Consider the following 16,593-nt stretch of genomic DNA (forward strand, 5'->3'; position numbering starts at 1 on the left):
ACCACATGCTCTCTCAAGATGCCAATTTACAAAAAGCAATTGCAAGCAAGTACTGAGATGTCAGTGCTATAATTAGCAACTGCACTTTAAAATATAAGGCAAAGCCCATTCCAGAAAAAAATCCTCAAAACAAAACCAAAGATACTAAAAATCAGTTGAAGAAAATACTTCAGTTTCTTTTTAATTTAGTTTATAACAGCTTTGTTAAAGAGTTTTTTTATAATGAATATTTAGCTAAGTAGCAATCATTTAATAACAAAGGCTTTTGCACTTACAAAGATAAATCAGATTTATATGAAGAGTTGGACCAAAAGAAAATGTAAAAATCACCCATAAGCAACTATCACAAACAAGAAAGGCAATAAAGGCAACATTGTTTTGTAGTCTGGTATCTTCAAAGGAATTCTCCAAGGATAGAATTAGATTGCATCTTATCAAGCTGAATTGGAGAAAAGCTCAACCTAAACTGACATCCAGTGCTCAAGGGAAAAAAAGTACCAAAGAAGAAGAATCAAGTACTCAAGCACAATACAAAAAAAATTCTGTTTTCAGAAAAATCACAGTGGCAAGAACGTTTTCTGAAGTTTGAACCTACTGTACATCTCTTGGGCTCCTGTGACTTCTCTGTTTACAAGTTTTTACAAAGAAATAGAAATTTGTTTTCTGACAACTACAATTTTCAATTAATTTTCCTGGTTTAAAATATTTCATTTTGGTATTTATTGGCTTTCATATATTTGAGCATTTCCAGAAAGTATTTTCTGGTGCACACTTCTAGCTATAACTAATTTTTAATGATTTTGAAAACATGGTTTTGATCCATTAGTGATCCTTTTTTTTTTTACAGTGCTGACTTCAGAAGAGAAGAACAAGATTCCACACGTACATCAAGAGTGATGCAATCACTAATTTTGCACTTCATGGTTTGAAAAAAGTATGACTTTTTCAAATAATGTTTACTTCCTTCATGGAATCAGTTCAGAAAGACCAATCATAAATGAAGGAATATTAGAGAGAGCATTGACTGAAATAGCTCCTCTTTTTGTAGCAAAATCTTGGAATTAAGACAACAGAAGATAGATTAAAAGCCTACCTCAATGCAGGAAATTCATGATTATTAATATATCTGCTATTATTTTTCCTTCCAGGTTGGCTTATTTGAGTTAGGATTACTTTTTAAAGCAAGATATAAAAAAGTGTTCTTCTAAAAGAACATAGAACACCTTCAAGGATGGACTTTGCATCTTTCTGTCACTTTGTAATTATCACTGCAGGACCAGATGGGATAACTAAGGTGCTACAGATAGGGTATCAACATGGCAACAAATGCAGTTCAGAAGATGCTCCAAGCACTAAGTAACCCCGAGTTTTCCATGAAATCCCCATGCTGGCTCCAAAGCCCAGGTAAACAGTTGTTCTTGCTTTATGGTTGCCCTTCACACTGTTTTTAATGAAAGTACAGAGAACTTTTCTATTATGCACCCAGCTTCCTCGCTTGAGCACTTAACCTGCAAGACTACCAGTTATGACTAAGAACATATCTATCTTTAGCACTGTTTCTAAACTCTTTTTCCTTTTTAATTTTAGAAATGGCAAGAGATGGTTTAAATTGTTGAAGAGCAAATAACTTAGCATTCATTAGCACACTTTGCAGACAGAACTTTTTATTGACCTTTAATGTTGTGTTTCAAAGACTAGCTTGATCTAAACTGGCAAGAATCACTGCTCAAGCACATTTTGCTTTGTTCATAAAGTGTGAAAGTCAAACTTTTACCTCTGTGGCAAGGCTTTGACTGGCACCATTGTCAAGAAGAAACTTAACAACCTCCAAGTGGTTTTCTTGAGCTGCCATATACAGTGGAGTGAAACCATTCTGAAATAGGAAAACATAAGTGTAAACATTCCACAAACATTTCATACATACCACTGATCTGCCAATCTTGGATAGACTAGGAGGAAATCAAATATGTGCTCTCATGCCAGTGAATGGCATGATCTCCTTTGATTTAAGTGAAGATAGGAGAAAGTTAATATTATTTTAAAGGACACAGTGGAATCTTTCAGCTGACCAGATACAATTCCCACAGCTAAGCAAGAATAGTTCCTTTTATATCCATTGTGAAATCAAACTAAAACCAATCCTGACAGGCCATTTGGTAGAGAGGAGTTATGATTCCAGACAAATGCAGCCACAGCAATAGAAATGCAAAATGGGACAGGCAAATACAATACAAGTCTGTAGTGAAAGCAAGAGCAATAGCTCTTCAGAATACTTTTCTTTTTTTTCCTCTTCTTTCCATTAGCTTTGACTTCTTTTTTCACTTGTGCCAGCTACTTATACCTTTCGTCTCCTCAAAGAGCTGCTTTCTGAGCACAGTCTGCTTGTGGTCACTGAGCTACTTCATATTTCAGGCACCAGGAAACCCAAGGATCATTGGTTATCAGTAGTTTGAGACAGAGGTTTATCAGCGTTTCCAACCCCATTAGAGCATTTCTCAACTTATGCTTAAGTAAGTGATTTCAATCAATGCAATACAAGTATTAGAGACTGCAGAGCTTAACTCATTCTTTGGCAAGTGCTTTCCTCTTACAGTCAATGCTTCTGTCTGCCTTATATACAGGTCATAGCCTTTCAGGAATCGAATTTTGGGGGACTAACATCAAGGCAATGTTTTTTTCCCTATTGTTCTGAGCATTTACAAAATTCATGACTTTGGCATCACTCACCAAAACCAAAGCTGTAAAATAAAGTCATAAAATCTGTACTGGAATCAAGATACGTCTAAAGGAATTTATAAAGTTTGTTCATTTGCACCTGAAATAGTATGATTTTCACAAAGCACTGCATCAGCAATGAGAATAACTATCCTATTCTCCTGTGATCTGTTATGATACATGTTTCTACCCTTTGTACTCCGGCATTACCTGTGAGACATACCACTGCTAGATTGTGCCTGACTTCTTTTCTAACAGTACCAGCATGGGTTATTATACCATTAAATGTTTTGGCAAGGAGGTGGCTGAAGTTTCAGTGGGTTCTGTTAAGGCCTTATCTTTCTTCTCACTATGTTCCAGATCTCATGCCATTGGGATTTTTGTGCACCTCAGACTTCTCAAGCAAACTTCACACAGAGTCAGCTGCAATAGGGGCAGCAGTTTTCCTTTTCAGCTGCTCTCTCCTGAGATCCTCACACATCTCTTGCTCTACCACTCATCACTTCTGGTGATTAGGATGTGGGTAAGATATGGAGGAAAATAAATGCAAACCAAAACAGAAGGTTACAGCTAGTTAAAAGTAACAGGTAAGAGAAGAGAGATTTCATCTGGCTTAAATAACAGAAAAATTCAGGAAGTGCTTCCATATGGCTGTGTTTGGCTGAGAGTATCAGTACTGTCACATCTGCAACATGGCCGGGGCAGATATTTCAGCAGCATGGAAGGCACTGGGGAAGCAGCTCAGCAACTCAGCTAGAACCATTACAAAGGACACTGACCTAGATTTTACAGCAAACCAATGGAGCCAAACAAAGATGAGCTGAGAAGAGTTTGGTCATGTATTTGCATAAGAGAAAAAAACATCAGGATTCTGGAGAGATGAAGGGAAAACAGTAGTCTAAGATCCAAAGCAGTGAATTAAGGCTGAGTTACAGTAGCTGCAGTGAGAACAGCTGAGAGACATCTGACTGTCACAGTAACAGGACAGAGTGGCAGGGCACACGTCCAACCCGCAGCACGCAGGAGAGCACAGGTGACCTGGGGCTCAGAATGCAGGCTTCACCGGCAGCAGAGACAAAGAGGAGGTCAGAAGAAAGGACAGCTGGAGAGGAAATGGCGTGAACTGCATGTTTGATCCAAGAGGAACTTTACCATCAACAAGACACTGAACAGCTGTGAAGCCACATGTTTACAAGGCTTGCACAGGCTGCGAGGTCTGCTGCTGTTCCAGTGTTCTGATAATTTGGTCTCTATTCAGGAAAGCATTGCTATGAGCATAAAGCAGGCACTGAAGTCCAGCTGGAGCCAAAGCCTAAACTTAGCAGTGTGTTAATACCTTCTCCAGAACCATGGCCTAACAGTTTAGTTATCATAAAGTTGAAATATTGCAGAATGAAAGATAAAGGAGGCAGAAAGGGTTTGCTAAGGTACCTAATATGTCACATTACAGGTTATTATTATACCAAACAGCAGAGTCTGGCGTATTTCCCTGTCATTTCATGACATACTCAATATCTATTTACTAACTCAGCTGGAAACAAAGACTAATTTTTTTTACTTTCAAACACTTGCATTTAGAAAGGAAGCAGGAAACACTTCCTAATTATTGGTTTCAGAAAATAATAAATAGGCAAAAAATCTCAGAATCAACTATTATTAGCATTTGGATGCAGAGCAGAACCTTTTCTCTTATGTGAAATTACTGTAGGGTTTTCAACATCTTTTCCCCCATACTTTGCTTTTTCTTCTCTCTTGAAAAAGTGGCTGAAACTGCCAGAGAGCCACAAGCCTCAGGAAAGGATTTTTTCTTCAGTACCAATAAATAGCCCTCAGAAGAGGTACAAATTTCAGACTTAGTAGAATGTTTTCTTCTATATATAGTAATTTTTAAGGACAAGAAGACTTGTTGAAAGAAGTCAGAATAGAGCTGTTACCTTTGAGAGAAGGGAAGAGAAAGCCAAACTCACAGAAAATAGGGTCATCATCAAAACCAAACCAAAACACCAGGTCTCTCTGTGAAGCATGCTAAATTCAGCAGGACTTTATTCCAAGCTTTAGGAATAATCAAATGATGCTCAGTACCACGGATAAAGCTGGTTGAGGGGCAGTTTGGTAACAGGAGCTCCAAAGACCCCCCAAAAGGCTAATGCCAACTGAGGTATCTCACTGTCAGGTATTAGTGTAGAATGAGCAATATACACGTCTCAAGCAAAGGCATCAAAGGCATCCACAACAGGGAAAAAAAATAAAGCTTTAATTCTCATATGTCAGCAAAATAAGGGTAACATGAGGCAAAACTGTAGGGTGTATGGACATTGCAGTTATATAAGATGTTTACAAGCTCAGATTATTTTTAAGGACTGAATATACAATTTCTTAAACACAAGCAGAATTCTGTTCAGAACCATCTTAATTTCTTTAACAGGAATATCACTGGAAATATTTCTGCTTTGTTTTACTACTTAACAGTCATGGAAATTCTTACTTAAAAGTACTTTTGGTTGTTGTTCTTTTCTTTAAATTCAAATTATATGGTGCCTGGAACCAACTACTGCTGTATCTAACTAGTATAAGAGTAAGAAAGGAGAACTGGCTCACTTATTTTTTTTATCCAGGTGAAAGAAATATGAAATACAGATCACAAATAACTAAGATTCTAGAAATAGAGTCTATTAACCTTTTTGTCAATATTATTTGAGAGACCAATAGAAGAAGTCATGTTTCTTTAAATTCCAAATGTTTTCATTTCCCTTTGTAACATTCTCTAAGATGCTGATATCTCATATAACACAGAGAAATAGTAATACTGGGCCAGATAAGAAGATCATCTCTTAATCTCATCCCTTCTCTGACATTGTCTGTCAGCCAGCTCCTGAGCAGGGAGAACAGGAATGGGGAAGGCATGCAGGGACATCTCCTATGGTGCAGCCACATGACTTTCAACAATCTGTGGTTGGTGCATTTTCAAGCCAGTTTTTCTCTGTTTCATTTACTGCTTTGCTCAACACCACCACTGTTATCCCTTCTTTCAAATTTTTGAAAGACCTAATAATTGACCTAAACATCCAAAGGACTTAACCAAACTCAAAAGCTCTACATATGCTTGCAGTAACCATGAGTGCAAAGAAAGAGGATGAGCTTGATTGAGTCTGAGATACTAAATTATGTGAAAGTAGGATCCCTTTCATTTGAACAAGTTCTCTCCCACTCTCCTGTTCTATCAGTATCTGTTCTGACTCCGTAACAGCTAGCAGCTCATAGAACACTGGAAGGCAGCTCTAAGGCTGAAGGGTACATGCTTTGCTGTGCTGCCTGCTACACAACCACTTCCAGTAACTGCAGAAACCTCTGGATGTGCCTCCACTTTCTTCACCTCCAGGGATGTGTATCTGTATGGCTTTTGGACAACTTAAACCAGAGATGTTATTTCTGTTTTCTCTGTTGATGAATGAGATGGGCAACTCAGAGTTAATCCCAACCAATGGTTGACATCCCATGTGGGAACAGGCCTGAACACAACCTAGGATTTCACTGCATTGTTATGCCTATGTGGGAGGACAAGACTCGATATGTCCATGATGCCTCTTGATACACTCTGACCGCCTGGCAAGGGGTAGAGCAGAAGGGGGAGAGCTGGAAACATTTAAGGTTTTAATTACAGGTTGAATTACAAGGTAGGAATGAACTCAGCACTACATTCACTAAAATGCCTGCTTCAGTAATAAAACAGCAGTTGTGTTCAAACTTTGTTCTTGCCCCTGTTGTCGGTTACCTGCCTGTGTAGAACAGCCCAAAAAGATGAGGCATTTATGTTAGCAGGATTACACTCACCTTACTGACTCTATGAAACTATTTTCAAGAGCCAGCATTAACACAATGAGACCTACCAAACATACTTACTAATATAGTAGTTTTTAAGGGGAGAACAATTTTAGTGTCTGCAAAGTTTTTGACAGTACCAAATGGAGGTGGATCACTTTACCTGTGACTGTGCGTTGACATTGGCCCGGTTTGTAACCAACACTTTGACTACTTCTGCTTGTCCAGCAAGAGATGCTATGTGCAATGCTGTGTTTCCTTTCTGAAATGAGAGATGGTGATATTTGAAAAGAATACAAAACCTGAGCTTGAACATACAACAATGCTATTAAAAACATATTCCACTGTAAAGTATGGTATTTCTTGCAATAAAACACTCTTACTGAATACTTCTAACAGGTAGGTTATTCTAGAAGACATGGACAGAAACCAAGACAAGAATCTACAATCTCATCCCTAGTAACCTGTGACATTTACTATAATCAAAAAAGTTTCTATTAAACAGTTATTAAGACCACTCCACCTGTGGAAAATGGGCAATTACTGCTGCAGTAATGGCTGTAATCAGTTGGCTGACACCTTGTGCCCATGCTGTCAGTGAACAAGAACAATTAGATAGGCCTGACTGACCTTTGTCGCTGCATCCACACTGGCACCTCGCTGTATCAGTTCAGAGACAACTTCTACATGTCCTTCTTTGGAAGCAAGATGGAGAGCATTCAACCCATTCTGATTAAAAAGAAAAGCAATGGAAAAGATTGGCAAAGGTTTTCCAGTGCAGAAAACATATCAGGAGACAAATTATTATATTCCTGAGAGAAGACTGCTTCCAAAAAACTACTCTTATATAAACTTTACAAGAACTAGATTCTAAGGAAAGATTATGAAGTCGGGACATACTAGCTCTTGGATCACAAGCTCTTTGTGTTGTCCCATGATGTGATGTAATACAAATGGAATGAAGGATAACATTAAATAGGACAATATTCTCCAAGTGGAAGTGAAATGGTGTCTTGGTGGATGATAAAAAAAAGGTTGAAAATGGATAAAATATGTAAACATGGCTCAACAAAAAACCACATAAATTATCATTGACATAAAGTGCAAATATAGAGAGACATTCAAGATAGAGTGAGATAGTGTTTATCCAGCAAATTTAATCAAAATATTCTTAAACCTGATTTGAAATGTTGATGTCCACTCCATTTTTTAAGTAGTCGAGAGCCTTTTCCAAGTTTCCAGCTCGAGCAGCTCTCAGGTAACTTGCATTTGTGTCAGACTACAAGAAAAAGGGAAAAGCCTCATTAGAAATTACAGCATGGCATAAAAGTATATTCCCCTGGCAAAGAAGTTACTGATGATAAAACATATTGTACATACACTTCACTAGACATGAAAGGATCTCAAACTGCCTTATCAAATATGGGTCAAATCCTGCCCTCTTTGCTTATGCAAACTCCCTCTGGTGCAAACAGGCTGTTCACCTGACTGGGCAGCACAAGACAGGACTTCATACAAAACACAAATTATGCAGCTCTGTCTAACATGCAAGGCTAGTAGCCAGGGACACATCTGGTACCCAGCATGAAAGACGAACACGGTGAGGTTCAGGATAGGACGCCAGGGGAACCACTCTGCTCTTTCCAAATGTGCCACACCGCCTTTAACATCTAAGCTGAACAGACTGGACCAGTACTGTGAGATCTCAAATGACAGAAAAACCAAACCACAATAGTCAATGATGAAGGATTGGGCTACCCAAATGAAAAAACATGGTTCTACAAAGTAAGGCATTTCAAAATCCAACATGTCTGATGGTATTTTGTTTTATTTTTACGTTCTCACTCATTTGATGGTACATTTGTTTTACAATGTCTGGCCACATTCAGCAAAATAGCCAGAAATCCCTAGGTACAGTGTCATTATGTGACCATTCTAGGTGGTCCTGCTCTGGTAGGTGGGTTGAGCTAGATGATCTTCTGAGGTCCCTTCCAATCCTTAGGATTCTGTGATTCTATGTGCCTAAGTTGCATTTTACTTTTTTTTTTCAGATCTCCCTTTAAAGACAGCTGTGCAAATTTGCTTTATGATGACTTCAGCTTGAATGTTAAGGATGGCAGAACAGATAGTTAAGTCATGAAAGAATCACTGGAAGTAATCCCCATCGCTGGAGGGTTTTAACAACAAGTTATGCAAATATCCACCAAACACGGTTTAGATATTGCTGATCCTGCCTTGGAGCAAGTGGAATGAACTGGGTTAGCTTTCAAGAGGGACAAATAGCATAATCTTTGATTTTATCTGTGCTATTGCTTTCCCTGGCATCTTTTCCCTCTTCTCTAGTGGTACAACAGGAATTGTCTTTTTTCCTTTTCTCCTCAGTCTCATTTCATCACAGGCTTACATCGTTACAACTGTAAGTGCTTATGATCCCCTAAGTTTCTAAAGTGTGTAACAATTACCTTTAGAGAAAAAATTAAAGGCAGTGACTGCTGAGAGAAATACAAAACACCCTTGCACCAAAGGTTGGTTACTTACTCAGTGCTCAAGTAAATTTTCTTTTCACCCCCTGTTTTCTGGATTTGCTATAGACTTCTCCCCTCTCCTGTCAATGTAGCTGCTGTAAACTGGATGTTCTGTTCAAGCATTGCTTCAAGCCCACCTGAAGTCATCTTCATACGCAGGATGAAGCAATCTTGGACATAATGATGGCAGAATGCATGAAGTCTACTTTCTTCTTTGTACCAGGACATGCTTCAAGGCTATTTTACAAGAACTTTCAATACAATAATCTCTCTTGTCCAAGGAGAGAACAGTTACTCGTGGGCTTAGTTTCTCCTAAGTTTTGATCACGCCACATTCTACTTTGTGATGCTAAGCTACCAGCTTACAACTACCCCTCATCTTTATCATTATTTTCCAGGCATGCTACACCATTACAAACCAACTTCTGTGACAGGCTTCTAATAAAACAGTCCCCAATTAAAAATGTTTAAGTAGGCTTTATCAAAAACAAGGTGCTGCTACAAACTCCAGCATCAGAACCACAAAGACTCGGGGGAAGAGTAGCTGCCATGAGAGATGCTGCCATGAGAGATGCAGGTAAAGCACATTCCTTTGGAAGATCATCTGAACTATGCAATGCAGATTATTACAGAAGACAGGTCATATTCTCAGTGCTTAGCAACAGCAGCCACTGGGGTAAAAAATGGGTCAGGACTTTATTAGCATTCCTAAAGGTATGAGGGAGGACTTAATAGACAGGGAGCCTTTTTTTGTCACCATGTAATGGCATGCCTGTTTGGCATAGTCAGCAGGAGGATGATAATCGACATCAGCTGTCTAGAGCTGCTCCTGGGTGGGGAAGGGATGCACCAGGAAAGCTTGCTATGGAAAATCGGTTCCTGCCAGTCACATTAGTGCACAGCAGCCAAGAAATACTGCGTGTACTCAGAAACATTTAAACTCTTCTATTTGCTTAAACAAAATAGGAGGCAGGAGGTGGGGGGAGGCAGAAGGAGTGATATGTAACTGATATTCACATTAATAGCTAAGTGCTGTTCCACTGTAGAGAGAGAGCAATGCCTGTGTCTTCTAAGGACTTCTCTTGGAAGCACTTGCTCACTAATGGGAAGAAGAACAAGATTTCCAGCCTGAGGACATATTAAAACATTTCCAATCAGGCTATCTCAGGTGCTGCCAAGTGACGCACAAAACTATTCCTGAAATCCTGCAAGCAAATAACACGACCTTGCCAGTCGTTAGTCAAAATTCACTCCTTTTACTCAGACAGTCCAGAAACATCCCTGATGGCAGCAGCCAGGTTGTCACCTGAATGGCAGGGCTGGTGGGGTGCTGGGCACAGGCCCTCATTCACCCCTCAGCCTGGGCTCTCAGGGCTCAGACAGGGACAGGCTGCCAGCATGAGGGACACCATCCCAAAAAGCAGGACTGACATGCACAGGCACTACGATGACAACTAGGAAGGACCCAGAGAAGCTGCCATTTTACAGCACACCAGGGTAACACGAACTCATGCACACTTCAGCTGATCTGAGCTGGCACTTCCAGTTTCCACCTTACTGGTTTCCAGTTACTGGAACGTGATGCGAGTTAGTTGTGTGTGAAACTGCATGAGCTGCCTTACCAGTCTGAGTGTAACATATCCCTAAGCAATGAGAAAGAGGAAAATGCTTTTTTCTGACCTTGGCCAAAGCTTCTTGGCCCTCACACTGGGTTAATTCACCTCAGGCTGGTTAATTCACCATTTCTGGGCCACCATGCACAGAAACTGAGATTTGCACAGAGGAATAACAGATTGAGGTTGCACAATTGAGCAAAAAGTTCAATGGGATTTCTGGATTCATTTCTGGATTCTCTCCATCCATTACAGTCTCCATCATAAGCAGAAACAAATAATAGCATTAGAGAGAAAGGAGATTCCAACATATTTGGAAACCAAAAGCATTTCCAACCTCTCTGAAAGCAGCATTGCCAGCTTCCACTTTCCCTATAACTAAGGCATTCCTTCAGACCTGCTCAGGTAGAGAATAGTCTTACAAGCTTTTTTCTACCTTACAAATTGCCTCAAATACCCTTGTTTTTAAGACATTCCCCTTCCAAAACCCAGATGACTACTATCCATCTTTTGCAAAAGCTGAACATATAGATCAGTAAAAAATGATCAAAAACATCAACCCAAAACTTTCCAATCCTGAACCTAACATTTTCTCAACATACATTTCTATTTTAAGCCTAATTTTTGGGGTTTTTAAAATACCACAACAGAGTAGAAAAATGTCGTTTCCAGTTGACACTGTTTTGTTTAAAATAAACCCCCTTGGAGTTCCTGATAGAGCCTTTAATAGGCCTCTGTGTTGCATACACAGGAGCAGCATCAGAGCCTAGGCTCAAAGCACTGAAGGACTTAAAAGACAAACAAACAAGCGTAACAATAACGTTAACAATTATTTATCTGGTTTTCCATCATGCCTGGAAGCTCACATCAAGGATTGATCAAGGACCTGTTATATTAAATGCATTAAAAAACACAGTAGGGGAAAAAGGGATTTTAGGTTTCCAGTCATTGCTCTGGACAGTTCTGCAGGTAAGTGCTCCCTCTGTGGGAAGCTACTCCTGATATGCTCCCTTCCCTTCCATCTTCCATGCACGCTGGCATCCAGAAGACAAACTCCACACAGAGAGTATGTCTACAGCACATTCCCTTAACAAAGCTAATACAAATTTTCTCCAATACTAATCACTTAAACACCAATATTCCCCAAAGAAGCATTTTATATGCTGACAATCCCCCTGGTTCTTTCTTTTTGTTATTTTTTTCCTCTTTTGTTTAAATCAATACCAACATGAAGATGAAAACTCACTTTTGATTCTCCACTGTCTTGACAAATATCAAGAGGACAACAGGCACGGGACATACATCAAAGCACCCTAAATCTTAGATGTTCTTGTAGTCAGTCACAAAGATTGCAGCTCTTCCTGTGCACTTGCACAGGATCCCTGTTGTCAGACTGCACCCCCAAAGGCCTTCCCCTGCTCCTTCCTGTGCTCCCTGGGAATGCTACCTTTTCAGACTCAAAAATCAAGATTCTTACAAGTGGTTTGATTTTTTGAGAGATAGATCTCAGATCTTGTGCACCATTTAGTTCTAGCATGACTATTCAGACAATAATAAACAGTGGATTTATGAGAGTACCGGTACTGATGTGAGCATCATATCACGCTTTTCCTTCACAGATGGTATGACTTCCCTCCTCCCTCCCTATGCATTCTTGGTAGAAAAAGGGACTATTTCTGGTTTTAAGAGATGCATAAATGCAGATGATTGGCTAGCAAATGCACTTTTTATGAAAGGTATGTTTCTTTTAATTTTGTGTATTTCCCTTTAATGCACTATGCTATAAAAAATTCAGTTCTCTAACAGACAGCAGGCTGATGAGCTTGCAGAATGCAGGCTGCCTGCAGCCCACATGAGGCTTTCCAGTCTGGAGCTCATTTCAACAGTCTTCATCCCAGAGACATCTCTGGAAAGGGCTGAGGCTGAATAAGCTGAGCTGGTAGCAGTACTGCATTTCCCAACCCTTAGTTCTTCTAGTCCTGCCACACAATGGATGGCAGAACCTGTGACATGCAGGGGAAAGATCCGAGAATCATTTCCCTAGTTGGGGGAAAAGCTACAAAAACATTTCTATTACAGGAAAAACTAACTTCTAAGTCACTTGGATATGATCTTAAGCCTCCATTTTAAAACAGAAAATGCTGATGCTGACTCATGCTAGCAAACACACATTCATTTTTTTTCTCTCTCCAAGTGCTCCTGGTGAAGTAGGAGACTATTTAGCATGAATAAAAACTATTAGGAAATTTGCACTAACTGTTAACCCAGGGTCTGAGCCTCTCTTTTCCATGGGACTACAGAGGGTCCTCTTAGAAAATTGAAGAACATGTGTTATTTAGTGAACCCTCAAATGTGCGAAGCCATGCACAGGCCTCCTCTCATACTGATGGTATCACCTTCCTTTCCTTTGTGTTCTGTTTACAGTGGCTTCTTTTTCAGATTAAAAATCCAGTCTTTTTTTTTCCACACTGGGAGCAGGGTTTTGTTTTTCAGTAGCTGTTGTGAAGGGAAACCCCCAGCAGGTTCCCATTGTGCCAGAGCAGGATGCATTCTGGCTGGAGTCCCAACAAAAAGATGCTAACCATGCCTAACATTTGCTGGGGGGTTGGGAGGGGGAGATAATGACCTCATTTTAAGGTATGAACTTATGTTACTTCCAATTGGAATTGTTCTCAACAAAACCTGTCTTGCAGCAGCAAGAGAGAAGATCTGAGAAAACAGTTGATGATATTTTTGCTTATTTTGATAAGAGTGGGCTTATCGCAACTGGGGTGGCATATTTTTTCACAGTAAGGCTCAGCTGTGATGGGCATTAAGCACTACACTGGAGTTTCAAGGTTCTTGACATTTCTTAGATTTTGCTCCTATGTTAATTTAGAATTTTTCTCCAAGCTAATATGTTATACTCACTTGGTAAGTAATGAAATTTTATTTCAAATAAACTATACTGGCCAGTTAACAGCAATGTCTGAACCACATGAACTAAACCAGTCACAGTTTCCTTGGAGAGACCATTCATCCATCCTTTGCATCTCCCTACGGCCTCATAAACTACATCTGGATTAAAAAAAACAACAAACAAAACTACTTGAATCTTCTTTATTAGAAAGAGAGCTAGTTGCACTGGATGAGAAGATGATGTTTGTGCAAACAACAAAGGCTGTACTCAGGCTTTACATGCCATGCTACCATACTTGTTTTCTGTTGATAAGGATGTGACAGCCTGGGGCCAACTGCTATCTGCAGTTCTGCTGTTAATTATCCTTCAGAGAGATGCTTTTGGGATCACAGCCCTAAACATAACTACAGGGCAACAGGAAAAGCTCCATTCCTCTGTCTGACAATTCAAAGGAAACATCTTTGGGCTAGGGAAGGCCAGCTATTTTGAATGTGATTGCAGAATGAGAAATTAAGTATTGGTCAAAAACCAATGGTTGAAATCTCCTAATTGTTTGCCCTAATCATGCAATTTAATCATCAGCTTTCTTAGACCATATTGTTGTATTGTGCATGATAAAGTTGCCAGAGATATGATACTACTTGGAACATCCCCATAATTGGCCCTATTCCAACTATGTAACTACGATATATCTTCCACAAGTTAAAAACTACACTGCTTTCAGGCTGCATGAAATCCCTCTTCCTCTTGACACCAATGGAGACTAAAACATCTCAGATTTCTACAAAAAATTGCATGTGAATCTATAATCAGCTGTATTTGTACAAATGAGTCTTTATCCCTGTACAGTAGTGAATCTTAACGTTCTTGTAAAGAAAACATAATATTTCCTTAAGATTACACATTTAAACAGTTCATAACAGAGTGGAAAATGCATTTTAGATTCAGCTCCTTCTTTCTAGAAATCCCTGGGCAAACCAGAAAAACATCCAAGCAAACAAATAAGCCTCTTTCCTTCCCAGACCACAAGACAAGGCAAGATTCTGACATGCAGGCTTAGTACATAAAATTTTCAAAATCACTTGCACCATTCTACTTGTTAGAGTCTGTCTTGGCAAAATGCTAAACCTGCACTCACTGAAAATGAATCACCTGCAATGGAGTGGAAGATGGCTGAAAAGGACCCAGAACCCAAGACGTTTCACAGCTTCTAGTACAAGAGGTGTTCATCACTGCCTTTAACAGCATCAAGAGGTCTGGAGCAAGTTGTTTCCTTGCAAGGATGAACATCTCTTGCAGCTTTCTTACTGTATAAGTTGCTTAGACTTTATATGTGCAGTCTTCTTTAGCAGACCATAAATTTAGTCAGTCCTATGACTTAGAATGCAACTAATACAGTCCTGGGTGTCTTTAAATGCCTGAATGATTGCTTCAAGAGAAAGTTCAAGCATAAGATGGAAATAAAAAGTAGCTGTTATTCTTCCAATTTTCTAGAAAACACACATACAGAGTTAGATGGAAAACCCTTGCCTAACATCCACATGTAACAGGTAAAACCTTGAACATTACACCCAAGTTGAAGATGTCCCTAAAGCTGTTATCTCCGTATCATTTACTTGTCGCTACAAATATTCAACAAATACACAATTACTTAATTGCAAGTCTAACAGAATTAACAACTGACAACCCAACAGAAAACACCTGAACCAACATCAAGCCCATCCCACAGGGACAATGTTCAGATAGAAGGTGAGGATCTACACTACTTCAAACACTCTTTGCCAGTTTGTACAGATGAGGTTTTGAGCTTTTGAAATACAAGTTTCACGTGTCAGCTTCATCTGGAGAATTTATTAAAATGATTACTAGCACAAATGTGTTGCATTAAAATAACACTAAAAGCAAGATCCTAATTTTCCAGGACTACAAAATCAATGTACACCTGCACAACACAATCTTAAGTAGGCATGAACAGCAAATCACAAGAATTATCTCTTTTTTTTTAACATGAAAATAAGATTCCTTTAATGCTGACTTTTCAGCTATCAGACTGCCCTCTATGAAAACACAAACTTGAATGACAAGGTAAATTGAGACACACTCTGTTCAAGATACTAAAACTAGCAAAATCACTGGTTTCACCAGTGAATCACTGTACTCCATTAGAAGTGTGCAATCAGGCAAAGAACCCTTTGTGACCAACTCCCATGTAGAAGCAATGAGAAGGATCTGATACAGTGGAAGGCAAAAGATTTGAGCATCTAAAATTCAAGATTCGTTCTCCAAGCTGACAGTCTCAACTTCCAGAAGTTTATTTCAAACTCTGGGAAGAAACTCCTGAGACTGTAATGACTCATCTCTCACTCTGAAGTTTTCCTATCATATACTTCACTGAAAAATAAATCACTCGCTTTCATAACTGCTACCACAGTCACAAAGAGATAGAGGAAGGCTGGGTGTGCTTCGAGGGTTTCTTCTTATGTTTATATTCACCTGAAGATAACAACTTTCTTATATGTCAAGCTAGATGAGATGCCATTGATCTCCCTGATATTTTTCTCTCAGAGAGTAACTACTCAATGAGCACCGAGATAATTTCAGCACATCTAAGGCTCAAATTTAAAGCCATTTCCATGCTAAAGTCACATTCTTCAGATCACCGCATGAATTATGGCACTCGGTCCACCTCCTATTCTCTGTGTGCATCTGATTTTAGAATCATGATACAGAAAGAAGAGGAACAAAATTCAGCAACGCTCTTCAAAACATTTTAAGTGTATTTATTTGTCTATAATTTCAGATGGGGAAAAAAATACCATAAAATAAAATCAGATAATAGTGTAGATTTTGGAGAGATATTTTAATCACTCAAAATAAGCTCACTACAAAAATAATAGGTATATATGCTTCAATCAAATATGGCAAAGTGAAAGTTACTAGTAATAAAGTGGAACAAATTGCATGTCAGTGGAAACATAATACACATAAATATTCCCTAAAAACACTTTAATAAACAAGCTCT

General features: G+C 39.1%; 1 protein-coding gene across 1 annotated transcript in view; it reads right to left on the bottom strand.

Moving 5' to 3' along the window:
• Positions 1-16,593, bottom strand: part of ANK3 (ankyrin 3) — a 211,589-nt gene that overhangs the window by 139,942 nt on the left and 55,054 nt on the right. The window contains exons 2-5 of the mRNA XM_062001483.1: positions 7,712-7,813; positions 7,165-7,263; positions 6,698-6,796; positions 1,775-1,873 (exon numbers count right to left, since the gene is read on the bottom strand). Coding sequence (XP_061857467.1) covers positions 1,775-1,873; positions 6,698-6,796; positions 7,165-7,263; positions 7,712-7,813 — 399 coding nt within the window. The remainder of the gene's footprint in view (positions 1-1,774; positions 1,874-6,697; positions 6,797-7,164; positions 7,264-7,711; positions 7,814-16,593) is intronic.

Source organism: Colius striatus, chromosome 8, assembly GCF_028858725.1.
Source record: "Colius striatus isolate bColStr4 chromosome 8, bColStr4.1.hap1, whole genome shotgun sequence".
Classification (NCBI taxonomy): Eukaryota; Metazoa; Chordata; class Aves; order Coliiformes; family Coliidae; genus Colius; species Colius striatus.